The sequence below is a fragment of the Paramisgurnus dabryanus genome, chromosome 3 (assembly GCF_030506205.2).
Source record: "Paramisgurnus dabryanus chromosome 3, PD_genome_1.1, whole genome shotgun sequence".
Classification (NCBI taxonomy): domain Eukaryota; kingdom Metazoa; phylum Chordata; class Actinopteri; order Cypriniformes; family Cobitidae; genus Paramisgurnus; species Paramisgurnus dabryanus.
The window spans coordinates 3,942,656-3,958,752 of record NC_133339.1 but is presented as its reverse complement, the minus strand read 5'-3'; the positions used below and the strand labels follow the sequence as shown (position 1 = coordinate 3,958,752).

The following is a 16,097-nucleotide window of genomic DNA, read 5'->3' as shown; positions in this document are numbered from 1 at the left end:
AACGAGTAAGTATGGTGGCACAAAATAAAACTTTTGTTTGGAGCCATAGGAATGAATTGGGCTAGGCTAAATGTTAGTACATTCAAGAAAGCGCTGTACAAAGATTAAAAGTGCACGCATTGAAAAAAGATAGGTATGTATTAATTCATCTATGTTGATGTAAGAACATAGTAAAATATTGAAAAACTGTGGTGTTTTCCTTTAAGGTTGTGTCCAATCTGTTTGAGAGCTGATCAAAAGAAAGATAGAGAGCATTTTTGGTAAAAAAAAAAAAACATTCAATATATTTACCATTCCTTTTACTTTACAAGATCACAAATAATTAAGGTAAACACACATATACAGATACAACAAGAGTAAAACCATAATAACATTTTGTTTATACTTCTGAACAAGTAAAAGCTCTGCCTTTACATTGCTATAATATTTACACATTTTATTATTTGTCATTTTTTGACTTACACCATGCTGAAAACAGCATACAAAAATATGAAATACACCTGGAAGCTTGAGATTTGAGTAAAGTTACTACAGAGATCATAACAATGAATTGACAGATTTACAAATTACAATGGATTGTGGATGTTGACCCTGAATATCTATTACATACAGGTAGGAACAAACAACACATTTTCTTATTGTGACTTCTATGGCAGAGAATATTTGTAATCTGATTTCATATTTTTCAAGTTGAAAACAGTCCTTAAAAAAATCATATCACATTTTTAAAATGTCATTTGTTATCAAGAAATTTAGTTTTACTGGCCATCACTTAGTAAAAAAAGAAAACATGCAGATGTTAGTCAAACTCACAGTCACGTTTCACATTTTATTTAGCATTTATGATTGATAAATGCTCTGATAAATGTCTCTAACCAGCGTTTTGCTGATATAGCTTGAGTTTAACTTCCAGTATGCTGCTCCTACATTCATGATTTGAGCACAGGTGTATTGCCTTCTTTCCGTGACACTACAGTGCAAATATTTGGTTAATACGATCCTTATGAGTTCTGATTTTCCTCTAAATATTTACCATTGCATGTCTCTTTTACGTGCCAAACCTTAATCACAGTTTATCATTTTAGATTAAATGCGTTTTTCCGATTAATCGAGTTCTGGAAGGAGCTAATCTCCCAGCGCCGGAATGTGCTCCCCCTCTTGGTATTTCGGCCGGTGGTCAAACGGTAGATCTTCCTGAGGATGGCCCGGCGTAAAAGAATGTACACCCAAGGGTCCAGAATCTGGTTCCAGGAAGCAAGACGCACTCCCAATACCAATAAAGTCTGGTAGGACTGTAGATCATCGCTCATGCAACCACGGTATGACTTGATGACTGACATCAGCCCAAAGATCTGTTAAAAAACAGGAACATGTTGAACCAGCACTGAATGTAAGTACTGATTAAACACCATACTGTAAGTAGCTTTCTAAATAAAAATGTTATAAATGTTGTAGTGGTCAAACTCACCAGCAGAGGGCTCCAACAGATACAAGAAGTGACCATAATGCCCACCAATTGTGCCACCATCTCAATGTCATGTGATTTGGCTGATCTCCGGTGGGAGGTCCTCTGGCGGAGACGGGCGATCACCAGCGTCACACCGCTGATTGTGTTGCATATAAATGCCACGGCCAGTGACGTCAGTCCTAGTCCAGAGAAGAGCAGCACAAATATCACATCTGTGATGGTTGTGTCCTTGTCTAACACCTTAATGAAGCACCAGGTCCCTGGGTACTGGTAGGTATATCTACCCAAATGGATGGAGGGCAAAAGTGCTATAAATAAAGCAAAAGACCATATAATCACCAGAACTATCTTGGTGTAGGCAGTGCATACCATGCGGGCATGCACGAGAGGCTGTGTCACGCCCATGCACCTCTCAGCTGCCATTACACATCCGAGAAACAGCGCGCACAAGCCGAAGAACACCATGCTGCCGCCCAAGAAATGGCAAATGGCGTCGGGCTCTCCGGGCGGCCCGGCATTGCCGGCCTGGTAAAGCCGCAGGACCAGGGCACCAGGGATTACGTGACCGGCGAGGTCCGTGGCCACTAGGGAACTGGCGAAGAGCAGAAAGGTGGCCTTCGAATGTTTCCGCCGGCGGGCGTAAGCTTTGGCCAGGATGATCAGTGCTATAATGTTGGACACAATGCCCAGTGTCATGGATAGGCCAGCTATCATAGGGCTTGTTGAGGGGGTGGTCAGGTTTTCCATGCATGGCACCTCTGTCTCCACAGATAACTTCTGCGTCTGATTGGCGAATTGCTCTCCAAGAACCAGGGCTGAATTGTTGTAGTGCTGAATGGCTAACATCTCCAGGCTATGGGATGGGCACCAATAACCTTAGAGATTCATTCCTAAAGAGAAATAAAGAAAAGAGTGCTTTAAATAACTGCTTATGTGTATTTATAGCTAGGATGGTGAATATACAACTGTATTGAGCCAAATAAGCTTTATTAGCAAATTATGAATGTATAAACAGAGATACATGTCAACTTGGAACAACCTAATCTGTTAAAAGTCTTAAGCAATAAGCACCCAAAAAGGAAATAGGATTGGCATGCGAGTGGTGGCATGGGGCGGCACCTATCCATGAGTATGCATTACTGTAAATTTGTCATTTTTCACACAAACATACATTCATAAATACACAGAAATGATCAGAATGGATTTGCATGGGCAGTGAATGTGTATGTTTTTGTTTCTCTCTTGATATTTATCACAAATACATAAATAAAAAATAATAAAAGTCTCAAGCAAGTAATTATATCCCTATTTCTATTTAAAGAGTGACATCCAATGAGATAAATTAAGCTGGCAGGCAGCATGTATATTTACTGACACACCTTGCACATACAGTGAATGGGAACATTGTTTTTCACAATTTCCCCTTCAGGGTACATGAGAAAGCAAAAAGTGCAGTACAAATTTCAACACTTTTGACTGCTGACCAAAACACAAAACTAAACAACTTCTTAAAAAGCTTCAGAGAACTTGAGAGTTTATAACTAGATAATCTTAATGTAATTGGTGAGTGTTCATGTAAATAAATTAAATGAATCACACCAATAACATTAATTTACACCAACAAAAGTAAAGGGTCGGATCAGTTGGAAATAGCTTTTACTTTATATCTTTTTTTCTTATTCATTATACTATATGTCTGTATCTATTGCACTCTCAGAAATAAATGTAAAGTATTACTTGGGCAGTACCCGTAAAAAAGTACACATTTATACCTAAAGAGTACATATTAGAACCTCAAAGCTACTGTCAGTCACAGCTTTTGTACATTTTTTCTGAGAGTGTGGACATATATGGACTCTACAGCCTTTCTATATAGACTATATTGGCTTTTTGCGCATTACAAAGTGACATAATGTTCATAAGGTAACATTAAGCAAAACAACAGTAAGAGAGTGAGAGAGGGGAATAAAGTCAAGTTTCTCTATTCCCTTAAATAGGATAATAAGCCAAACCACTTACCATTTGAGATCCACTGTATATTATCCAAGTCTGGATCACTCCACCTAAACAACATTTTCACTTATATCAGCACAGGTAGAAATAAACTTCCTTTGAATCAAAATGCGACATTAGGTTTCCATCCGTCCTTAAGTCTTTCCAGAAGAAAAAAATATTTCCAGAAGAAGTAAACTCCTGTTATCAGACTACACGCTTTGTATTTTTAGTCAGTCTGAGAAAAGCCTATTAAAAAATCAAGATTAAGTTTGTAAAAGGAGCCAAGTGAGAGAGAGAAAAGAGAGACGTCCATCACGAGTTTTATAGCTTGTGAACTGGCCGGTGTCCGCGCGCGCTGCTGTATTTATAGCGCGGGCACTTGTAGGCTCCAGCAGGAGATATTTACGCAGTCACTGATGCTGCAAATTGTCGTTGTGTATCGAAGCATAAACGGTTCACGTTTTTGGCACAAAGCGCGCGTGCATCGTTTTCGGCATTAGTTAGATGAGTGCGGCGCAATGGATGCGCGCAGTGTGTACGGGCACCATGGGCTCGTGCATCATTTCTGGGCACCATCGATTAGTGCAGCCACTTTGGCTGTCATGAGCACGTGCAGTATTTTTTGGGCAGTAAAGGTGCACAGAGATTGTTGGATATTTCTTAAGTCTTGATGTAGTCATTGGGTACATTTCGTGTCAGCCAAAAAGGCAGATAAAAACTAGTTGGTTTAATATTATATCCCATTACTGTGGTAAATTGATTATTTGGCAAGTAATGACTTTTTAAATATGTTAATGAAAATTCATTATTTTGTCAACTGTGTTGCTGTGTCACATGAAACATGAATTACGTAACACATGTTTGATAACACATTTGTATTGAGTCTTTAACCACAATACGTGACTTAAGATGTGTTTTTATGGAGTCAAGACAGTGCCGTTTATCATATAGACCGAAATTGCTGGCTTGGATGCAACTGACTTATCAGCTAAGACTAAGTTTTTCATGGACAATATCAGGACCATAACACCTGTCTGCTTAAGCAACAGTCTAATATAGCCAAATAAATAAAATGCACATTTTTTACTACTGTATGTGCTTGCTAGTAAGGAAAAGGTTAAGGCAGTTATCAGAGCAAAATTAGCATTTTAATGCGATTTTGAATTTGTCAGGTCTGGGAATTAAAGATGGGAATTACAACATTTCAGACTGGGTGGAAGGGATGAGAAGAAATGAGTCAATATAGAGAATGTTGAAGATATATTATATTTCTCTTGGCTGCGATTTTTGTGCACATGTTGTGTGCAGGGCTGAGAGGATGTGTACATTTTGCACCAGAGAATGTGGTCATCTTGAAAAATTGACACAGAGCATAATCTGTTTTTATTCGAGTGCGTAGGAACACAAAATGTTGTGAGTACAGCAGCTGGTGGTTACTGTAAAAGGGCGATCAAGTTCATCTAACAACAGGCCTTTTCACATTACTTATTTTCATAAACTGCATACTTTTGGCACTAAGCCCATGTCAACTGAAAGGATTGGTGTGATTGCCTTTGCATTACATAGTACAATGTTTCCCAACCAAGAAGCCAGGGCCCACAAGTTGGCCTCAGCAGATTTCCAAGGGGCCCCAAGATGAATTAAAATGATAAAAAATGGTACAAAATAAGCAAAAATCTAGATGTTTCGAGAAGTTTAGGCCATTTTAGTATACATCTGTCTAATCATTCCAAGTTCTATTTAATTTTATAGACGGTTTCATTGGACGCACGGGCATTGTCGCGGTTACACTTCTGGTCGGAACTTTACTTCCTGTTTCTGTTTGTTTAATGGTCTGACTAGTGACTAAAATGAAAAGGAACAAATACCTCGTCAAAAATAACAAATGTTTTGGTTTCCTAAAGACAGGGGGAGATGGCGATCATGAATCATCGCTATGTGAAGGGAGGTTTGGCAGCCAGTTTGTAGTTAACATTGCATACATTAAAATACACATTTTACACTGCAGCGCTAGCTCAGTGTGGTTTTTTTATGCTTTAGCTATGAAATATGAACTATGGTAATCTACTTGTTGTTTATTTTGGTTGTAATCAGAGCGGATTTTACCAAAAGTTACTGTGTTCCACAGAAGCCGTTTGTTTATGTTGTTAAACCATATGGCTCTGTATTTATTGACAGGTCTGAATCAGTTTATATTAATACATTCAAATAAATCCCCAAAGTACTAATTAAAAAAAGATAACACAAGATGGTAATAAGGTATTTTGGATTCCAAATGACAGAAATTGCATCAAGTAATCTTCACAGAAGAATATCATGCAGGAACAGCTTGATCTCTTATAAGGGACCACAAGAATTCAATTCACCTCCATTCCTGCAGACTTTCCGGAAACAAAAGCGCAAAGATATGGTTTGGATTAGAAAACATACCTAACAAACCAAAGATTTCATAGGTCATGAATATATGCTTCTTTTTATTATCTGCTTTAGTAGTTGAGAATAAACTGCAAAAAAAGGAAATAAAAAAATGCATCTCCTCAGATTTTTCTTCAAAATTATTTTTAGTGCCTTTAAAGAGACACTCCACTTTTTTGAAAATATGCTAATCTTCCAGCTCCCCTAGAGTTAAACATTTATGTTTACCGTTTTGGAATCCATTCAGCTGATCTCCGGGTCTGGCAGTACCACTTTTAGCATAGCTTAGCATAATCCATTGAATCTGATTAGACCATTAGCATCGCACTCAAAAAGAGTTTCAATATTTTTCCTATTTAAAACTTGACTTTTCTGTAGTTACATCATGTACTAAGACCGACGGAAAGTTAAAAGTTGTGATTTTCTAGGCAGATATGGCTAGGAACTTTACTCTCATTCTGGTGTAATAACATAGACTGTAAAAAAGATGGACGACGCCTGTTCGCTCTCTTCCATTGGTGAAAAGTGAAGCCGCCAGTGTCCCGACATGGCGCTGACATCTTGGGTCTTGAGCGATTTCGGGACCAGTCATGCGCAGTAGTGAGCAGGAAGTGAAGCCGCGAAATCAAAACCCCGCCCTCGCTCTCGTAGAATGCGCATATCACACGATATCACAGCTGTCAATCATGACGTGACACCACAGTTTTTATATTATTAAATAATTAAACTAAACACAAACCTATTTTAAAAACAAACATTTGAATGTTCATCAGCGTGATAAAAACTACATTAAATGACAGAAACCAGCTTCGGAAAAAGATAATTGAAGTGTAATTAATTTTTTTAGTTGGTCTCAAGTCCCATTGAATAACATGGGGAGGCGGGGTTTATGACCTATACTGGGACCAGTCACTGGGGGGCGAACGAGACGTTTTGGCTTCACTTTTCAGGGCTTGTGCGGCACGCTTGCGTAATAATAAAGGACTTTGCTGCCGTAACATGGCTGCAGGAGGCGCAATGATATTACGCAAAGTCGTTGATTATTACGCTGAAAAGAGAGTAAAGTTCCTAGCCATCGGCCTAGAAAATTGCAACTTTTAATTTTCGGTCAGTCTTAGTACACGATGTAAATATATGCTAATATAGTTAGCATATAGTTAGCGATGCTAATGGTCTAATCAGATTCAATGGATTGTGCTAAGCTATGCTAAAAAATGGTAGCGCCAGACCCGGTGATCAGCTGAATGGATTCCAAAAAGGTAAAAATTAATTGTTTAACTCTATGGGAGCTGGAAAATGAGCATATTTTCAAAAAAAGTGTAGTGTCCCTTTAATCTCCTTTCAGAGTGTTTCAGTAGAAATCTAACCAACATCTCAAACTGGGCACTAAACACATAATGACTTCCTATAGTTTTTTGACATTACGCATCTTTTGTGGTTTTGGTTGTTCCGATTGTCTGGACCATTACGAACGGATACAGTCGAACATCTTCAAGCCTCAGACTTACAGGTCATAACCAAAAAAACAAAAGAACAATTTGGTCTTGGCGGGATCATTGAGAAATGTTCCAGTTTATTTTGAAATATCTTATTGATGATTGAAGACTTTGCTATCTTGGCAAATCTGAGTAAAATTTAAGATTTCCTCTAAAACTGTGTGGTGTCACTTTATCCGGAGGAAAATCTGAAAAGTCATTTTCATTTCTGTTTAAGAAACTGAGATAAATCTTTCCTATGTCAGTGTTTTTTTTAGGTATCCTGCAAAGCGGTGATAACCAGATGGTAAACTTGCCCCCAAGCTTTAACCAATGACCCAAAATGATGGATGAGCAATACAATCATGGCTTTAGTTGTGCCTAATTTTGCTTAATTCTGTAAATTAAGTATTTCAGTAAATCGTGACCTCTCTAGTGAGACGTAGACGAAGACAAAACATCTTAATTAGACATTCTAATGTCATCAGCTTTAAGCTCACAAAATACGCCACGGGGCACTTTTCTTATCCATTTGTTTTAAGAAGGGAAATAGTTCAATATTCAAGGAGAGCAACCAAAAAAGCTTTGGGCATCTAGGTTGTCTACAAAATCAGTTCAAAAGAGCCTAAGCAAGTTTCTCTGGCTCTGGTGCTTCTTGCATTTTTAAAACGTAATGTATATGCTGTTTGAAGAGAATAAAAGGAGAAAGTCTATAAAGTGAATTGATTCAGACTCGAAAGTGATTTAAAAACCTGGAGCCATTTTCTCCAGGGACATTTTGGGCAAGATTCACATCCATCAAAGATTGAACCTGGCAGAGAGGTCAGAGACACAGAGAGCATATGACGTTTCAATGTTTGATGTACAGCATCTTGGCAACCCACATTTCCTCCTCTGGGATACTTGGTCTTTGCGGGGAAATGATGAGCGCGATGATGGAAACTATTATGGAGTCACTCATATATTTGAATGCCACTTTGATAAACGGATTAATGACTGAAGACTTATTTAAAAATAAATAAATAAATAAATAAATATAAAGATAAACACATAATGCCGAGAATTATCTTATATTCAGAACACAGTAACAGCCTCAGGCTCTTTAGCACAACTGTGGTCACCTTGTCCTCAAAGTTAAGCAAACATTTGAGAATTGGGACTGTTGAGTGCACTGCAATGTTTTTTTTTAGCACTGACATTGCCAAGACCTGTCCGGGAAACAAACAACACATCTCGCATGCCATGATGCAAAGCACCAAATTGACCAAACATGAAATTCTGTGCTGGTTTGCTGGGATAGTTAGTTAAAATACTTGAAGTTAACTGAATCAACGGTAAATAATTGCCATTTTAATGTTCAGGGGTAAGTATGATGAATTGCATATTTTCAAAATTGCTGTAGGATTTATTTGTGTGAGCTGTTTTTGGCCTTTCCGATGGTTGTGCTAAAATTAAAGATATTAAAGTCTGATTGCCTATAAACCAAAAATGTTCATGATCTCATGCAGTCGCACGCTTGGCACCATCTGAGCAATGCAACAGGCAAAAAAAAACTGTGACGAAAAATTGAAGGCGGCATACTTCTTCAGGATATTCAGCAATTTTGTATAATTTTTGAATTAAACTCACTAAAATTGCAGTGACCTTCACTCAAAAAAAAATGACATTTTGGTTTTTATTAAAAATATTATGTCAACAGGTTCCACGAAATTTGTTTAAGTAATCTCAACAAACAATAATTTAGTTCATTTTACAAAGGAAGTTTAAGTAAACTCAACAAACCTTAGTAGAGTCAACAAATAAAAATTGAGTTAATTGTACATTAAATTAATGATGACAAAAATTTGAATAATGCCATTTTATAAACTCCACCCCATATTTATAATCTCATGATTGCAATGCATTATGGGATTGAAGAGGAGCACTCTTTAATGTCCACTATGATTTCGAACATCACTACAAATGACTGTTCCCTAAAATAGTGCACTTTTTAAGGGTATAGGGAGCTATTTCGTACACAGCCTTTGTGTAATACTGCGGTCGTATACATTGACTGATGTTTAAATTCCCTTAGCATTTACACTTCATTTCAGTTTTTAACCCTTTGTAGTCCATTTCATAGGGTGCTATCAGACAATTGTAACATACCGTTGCATTGTGAAATATGTAACAGGAACTAAACCACCTCTTCTGTTCACCACACACATGTAGACATGTCTTTATTTTCTTATGTGTCTGGCAAGCCGTTCAGCAGCTCAGTTATCCCTCATAAAAGACGAATAAAAAATGAGCTTCCAGCATCGGCCAGAACGGTAAATTTCCTTGAAACTATAAACTGTAAATGTTGGCAGGTTAATCGGATGTGCCACACCGTGAGCTCATGACAAACAGCCCATCCGCCCAATAAAGTAATTTCCCAGTCTGTCTCAGAGTCAAGTACCTGTGCTGACAGCGACCAGAAATAGGCATAGATTTATTGACGGTGAAGATTAATAAAGTGATGTCTAAGAGGTGTTGTGGCCCTCGGTGATTTCTTTCAAGGCCCTTCAGTTTAATACCTATAAATCTTGTCTTAATGGCCTGCTATAGTGTTTCATTGGCTTAGATTAGTCACAAGCATTTTAAAGGGGACATATCATGCAAAATCCACTTTTACAAGGTGTAAAAGGACATAAATGCAGTGTGTGAACACAATAAGCGTACTATAAAAAAATTACCCTCTCCTTAAACACACTATTTTGATTCTCTTGTTAATGTGACATCACACAAACATAGCACGGCCCACAGCCATTGACTGACTTGTTGATTTTACCGAAAAGCTTTTTTAAATGTTTTTTATTTGCACATTTTAGCATTAACGCGGCTAAATATATTATTGTCTCAGACTGTGTTTACAGTAATCAGATCTATTTGAACTGAAAGCTCTCACTGTCTGTTGGTAAGGAGCTGTAGCTCATTGCATTTAAAGGTACACACAAGAAAACCCAAATAGGGGCATTTTGGACATGCCATAACAAATGATTTGTGGGGTATTTTGAGCTAAAACTTTACAAACACATTCTGAGCACTGTGACTTATATTACATCTCATAAAAATTGGCATAATATGTGAGCATTTCACATGGTATGCAGCAAGCGGTGAAATCGACACACGGCTACAGCTTTTCTTGTGTAGTGGAAGCATTTAGTGCAGCATTTAGTGCAAATATGTTAATATAATTAAGGGGCCAATAATTCAGCAGAAGGGGCAGGATTTTGGGTGCACGAGCAAGGCGGACCGACTCCGCTTTATCTCTGCAACCGCCCCTGTTTTGCCGCTTTCCGCACGTCTGCTATTAAAAATGAACACTCGCGGTTGCCATACTGTGTGGAACGCCCATAATGCAGGTGTATTTTTGTGCTTCATGCTATAAGGAATATATTAATAAACAGCTTAACGAGATTACCACCAGTGTTGGGGAAAGTTACTTTTAAAAGTAATGCATTACAATATTAAGTTACTCCCCCAAAAAAGTAACTAAGTGGATTACTTTTCATGGAAAGTAATGCTTACGTTACTTTTAAGTTACTTTTGCATTACTTTTTCTTACTTGACTGAGGCTTGATCTCTTTCAGGCCTTGCAGTTGTTTTTTATGATCACAAAAATCTCCAGTTTCTGACTCAAATTGAGTGCGTAATTCTACTTTAATATATTGAGTTTAATTTAGTACATTATTTTATTTAAAAATTGAATTGAATTAATTAAACTGAAAAGTAGTTCGGATTACTTTTTAAAAAAAGTAACTCAAATATTAATGTGTACATTTATAAAGTAATGCGTTACTTGTAATGCGTTACCCCCAACACAGATAATGTGACCTTGCCTTACCTTAATCCTATGCGCGCCAGAAGGCGCATAAGGACATTTTGAAGTCCATAGTATCTGTAAAAATCATTTTTGGATGGGAGAAGGTTGTTACCCTTCTGCCCAACTCCCTTACTAGGAGGACCAGTGGTTTTCTGTCAGGGTTTTCCTTCTCTTATGGCGCTTTTCCATTGCATAGTACCCCACGGTTTGGTTTAGTTTGGGTTGGGTCAGCTTACTTTTGGGAGCTTTTCCATTGGGTGCAGTACGTAGTACCCGATACTTTTTTCGTACCACCTCGGTTGGGGTTCCAAGCGACCCGAGCTGATACCAAACGTGACGCAAAAACACTGTAGATCACTGATTGGTCTGAGAGAATCGTCACGTCATCGCTATAATGTAAATATTAGCTTTAGCTTACTGCTAGCTTGCGCTGTCTCAAGCAAACATGTTGTTATCTGTGTTCTGCTATAAGTTTCCAAACACCCTTTTAGCGATGAAAAACATCCGCAGGTTGAGAATCCGGGACACCATAACAGTTTTTTCCAGACTTGCAGTTTGTGGCGGCACATTCGCGACGTGCACGTCCGCATTATATATGCTTTAATGCAACTTGAATGAGGCTCAGCGGAGCGCCGTCGACTGACGCCACGGGTCGGGTGTTTGAACAGAAACTGTCATGTGACACAGAAGTACTTATAAACGCGATGTGCAAACATCTATTTGTGGTGGCCAATTTTAATTTTGTGGTAGACTGAGAAATAAATGAATGTATGGGAATGTACAACAACGCTCTCACGTGTATGATGTCACAGCAGTAGGCAGCGTAAATATAACGACACGCCTATAATCCCTCCCACTCCGAAGTGATACTAAACTCGATGGAAAAGCTAACCACGCCAAAGTGAGGTGAGCTGACCCGACCCAAACTAAACTAAACCGTGGGGTACTATGCAATGGAAAAGCGCCATTAGACCATGTTGGTTAGGGTTGTCAACTTTCTAACTCTGAATTATGGGACAAAGGATGGCCTGTCGCAGTGAGGATATGGTTTTGTGTATATAGTGTATTTAGGCCATTTGTCAAAATGATAGCTTAAATGATAGCTTATCTCCTAATTAAATATTACTAATTTATAACTCGTATGCCTTGGCAACAGGTTTATTAGGCCTAATAGTTTGTTAATTTACAGCAGGTACTTTTCACACAGTCCTTTAACTGAACCATTACCTTTAATATCTGTCTAAAACTAAACACTTGACTCCTGCACTAAGGGTAAAACGTTATCCTCTTGATGTTAATCTTACTATGACAAACTTAAACTAACATATATATTCTGTGAGCTGAATTTTTTTAGTTCAGTTTTGAGTTAACATTACATAATTAAAACACACTTACGTTACAGTCTGTAAATCACAAGAGCGAGAATTTCCTAGCAAAGTTGGAAATGCCTTGGGGCATTTCAGATTGAGGCGTTTTATGTAGGTCTCTGGATGAGCGATCTCTTCAGAATTGAGAACAATTTTTGTAACTATGCAGATCTTATACGTGCACAAACAGCTAAATAGCCAAAAAGAAAACTTGAAATCATATTTCTTTACCCTCTTAAACGTATACTGATTGTGATTGGATGAAAGGTGTCGGAGATCATTATCAAGTGTCGTGATCAGCACTGCTGCGGCTGCTGTTGTGTTGCTGCTTGTGGCGCTGCAAGAACTTGCAGGTGGATGACATCAAAGTACCGCGGGAGCATTTAGAAAGCAGTCTCTTTTTTATGATTTCTCGAATCGCTCTCGCTGGATTGTGATGTTATCTGCCGCTCGGTTCTTGTGACGCCGCATGAAGTCGAACAAGCCTGTTGTATCAGTCACTGGTTAGATTTGGTTTGGCTCAAAATACGGGACGTCCTGGTTAATACGGGACAGTTGGCAACCCTAATGTTGGTTCACAACACTTTATTTCTGATTATTCGGTTTACCCCTCACATGAGCAATCCCCAATCCACTACCCAGGGGACGCGCCTCTACGCTGTATGGCCCCTGCACGGGGCAAATAATGTGACCCCGTCTCAAAAAAAATCAAGGACTTTGCTGGCATAATATGGCTGCAGGAGGCGCAATGATATTACGTAGTGCTTGAAAATAGGGGACTACTTTCAGGCTTTGGGTAATATCATTGCGCTTGCTGCAGCCATGTTATGGCAGCAAAGTCCTTGATTATTACGCCAGAATAAGAGTGTAGTTCCTAGCCATATCGGCCTAGAAAATCACAACTTTTAATTTTTCGTCAGTCTTAGTATGTAACTACATTAGAGTCAAGTTTTAAATAGGAAAAATATCAAAACTCTTTGGTTATTTTTGAGCGCAATGCTAATGGTCTAATCAGATGCAATGGATTAAAGTTGTTAGCGCCAGACCCGGAGATTATCTGAATGGATTCCAAAACGGTAAGAATCAAATATTTTACTCTAGGGGAGCTGGAAATTAAGCTTTAAAGTTATGTTTCACTTTAAAGCTTAAAAATTATCCTGATAAAATAAATCAACAACATGTACTTTTTTCACCCAAGATCTTTCCTTTGGATCTTAATGGCCCATGGCTTTACAGTATGTTCCTAGGATTTAAACTTTGAAAGACGAAAATATATTTTCATAGACTGTGCCACAAACAACATTTAAAGTGGCCATTAAAATGCCCACATGAAAATCCCCACAGACCAGTATCATATAAAAAACACAAGTGGAATATTTTGTTGAAAGGTCTCTAACAAAGGCATCCAGACCCTCCGGCCTATAAAATGTTTCACTAAATGTGATGAATTAAACCGTGAAGGACTAAATTAATTGTTTTTGGTTTCTTTCACACACACAAAGTTTCCTTTAGGCTGACAGAAAAATAAAGTGTTGTGGTTGACATCTCAACACCATCATAAGATAATACAGAGTTCAATCTTGCTAATCCCACAATGAAACAATGCTATCATATTCTCAGGCTCATCTGTAGTCTCAGTGGATTTTCATATTCTGAACACTTAACGCTAAAAATGTTTTCTCTATTCTGATCCGCAATAACCCCTGCTATACAATTACTGAAGCATTTCTTGATTTTGGTTTCTGGTACAATGCGCACAAATCCTTTCCTGGATCTCTAAAATCTGAAATGAATCATCATCGCAAATGGCAAACATCTATCCAAAACTGAGATTTATCTCTAACCCTTGCTTGTAATTTGGCATCATCACAACCAGCTGAGATTAAAGAACCACATGAACCTGAACACAAATGGTTGATTTCCTTTAGAAAAGCTTTTAGTTCCTCCATGACACAATGTCCTTTGGGGCAAAAACGTTTTAGGGACTTGCAAATAAATCAAGACCAGTGCAGCATTATGGTACTATTCAAATATTGCATATTCTGCAAAATAAATTATATTATATGCTTGATATACTGTATATATACAGATTTTATATATTTAATTAAATTATTTATATGAATTTATAACACATATGAATTTTAAAGATGTGGATTACACCGAAAAAATTAAATTCACATCTTTTTTTGATGTAATTATTGTTGCATAGGAGAAAACACCTTTTGTGTGCCATTGGAAAAAAACAAAATATTACAAAATGGTTAAATGATTACAGAAATGTTATTCATTTTAAGGTTTTAAAGTGTAGTTTTGTTTAGTAAATGATGTAAATGAGTAAACTGACTTAAATGAATAAGTAAGAAAATACGACTGAAAACATAATAATCAAAACGTACGCCAATGCCTGTGATTTTTATATTTATGAATAAATATAAATAATAAATAATAATAATACGGAAATAATCAACATATTGGTCATGTCAACATGTCCATATTATACGCTTCAGTGTGTATGAAGGTAAACTTTAGGTACTTTAGGTAAAAATACGTATTCTCGAAAACATGTATTCTCATGAGACGGACTAATCTCACGGAAAGTCGTGTTTTAGTACGAAAAATGTGATTAATTTATGTGTGTCCATGGCATGAAATTCAGCTTTTTTCATTCCTTTAGCACAAATGTCTATTTCTATAAATAGTTTTTCATGTCCATGGCACGACTTTCTTTTTCGTGTCATTTTATGTAGTTTTCTCATTGTTTTTTCCCATTTTCTTACCATTGTCGCTTGGGGTTAGAATGACTTTCTGTTGACATCCTAACTCAAATCCCAACCCTAATCCCAACTCCAAGTGAGAATAGGTTAAAACAGAAGAAAAACATTTAGAAACCAAATTCAATACATAAAAGTACATTCTAACTAGGGATGCACCGATAGGATTTTTTTGGGGCCGATTCGATACCGATTTAAACAGACAACTGGCCGATACCGATATTAAACACTTGTATACAATACTACCTCCTCTTGATATTTCTGCAGAACACTCGTTGCAAATGGCAATTTTTTTTGGTCTTTATCCGAGATTTTGAAGAAAGACCAGACCGCAGACATTTTCCCGAAAAATACTCTAGACCGGATGGATCACGTGAATGAGTAATCTCGCGTGATTAACTAAATGATTTATTATTTTTTCCCTCATCGCACGTCTGACAAACTATAATTTATACAACTTATTTTGTTTTGGGAAGTATTTAATTATTTTGAAAATTATTGTTAAAAATGCTGGATTATGCAACAGACATGCAACTCATTGCCTTTATGTGGTTAATTAATAAAAAATCGGTATCTGCCTTTCTCCTGCTATTGCCGATATGCCTATGGTTTCAAATTCATCAAAAAATCGGCCGATAAATATAGGCGGCCGATACATCGGTGCATCACTAAATTCTAACCCCAAACCCCAAATTTAACCCCTAGTGACAATGAGGAAAAAAGAGAAACAATACCTAAAATGACACAAAAAATAAAGTC

The 16,097-nt window shown here is 37.5% G+C and overlaps 1 protein-coding gene across 1 annotated transcript; it reads right to left on the bottom strand.

The window, feature by feature from the left end:
- Window positions 1–282: 282 nt before the first annotated feature.
- Window positions 283–3,805, bottom strand: ptger1b (prostaglandin E receptor 1b (subtype EP1)). Its single transcript, XM_065278027.2, has 3 exons — window positions 3,488–3,805; window positions 1,469–2,358; window positions 283–1,352 (listed from the first exon to the last, which is right to left on the bottom strand). Exons 2-3 carry the CDS (start codon window positions 2,312–2,314, stop codon window positions 1,077–1,079), a joined length of 1,122 nt encoding a protein of 373 aa, XP_065134099.1. The 5' UTR covers window positions 2,315–2,358; window positions 3,488–3,805; the 3' UTR covers window positions 283–1,076.
- Between the last annotated feature and the right edge of the window lie 12,292 nt (window positions 3,806–16,097).

Bases quoted from the DNA above. Each gene is read 5' to 3' on its own strand.
- ptger1b (XM_065278027.2), bottom strand. From the start codon at position 2,314: ATGTTAGCCATTCAGCACTACAACAATTCAGCCCTGGTTCTTGGAGAG. The intron at 1,353-1,468 runs GTGAGTTTGACC...GTTTTTTAACAG, and splicing joins TCTGTTGGAGCCCTCTGCTG to ATCTTTGGGCTGATGTCAGT.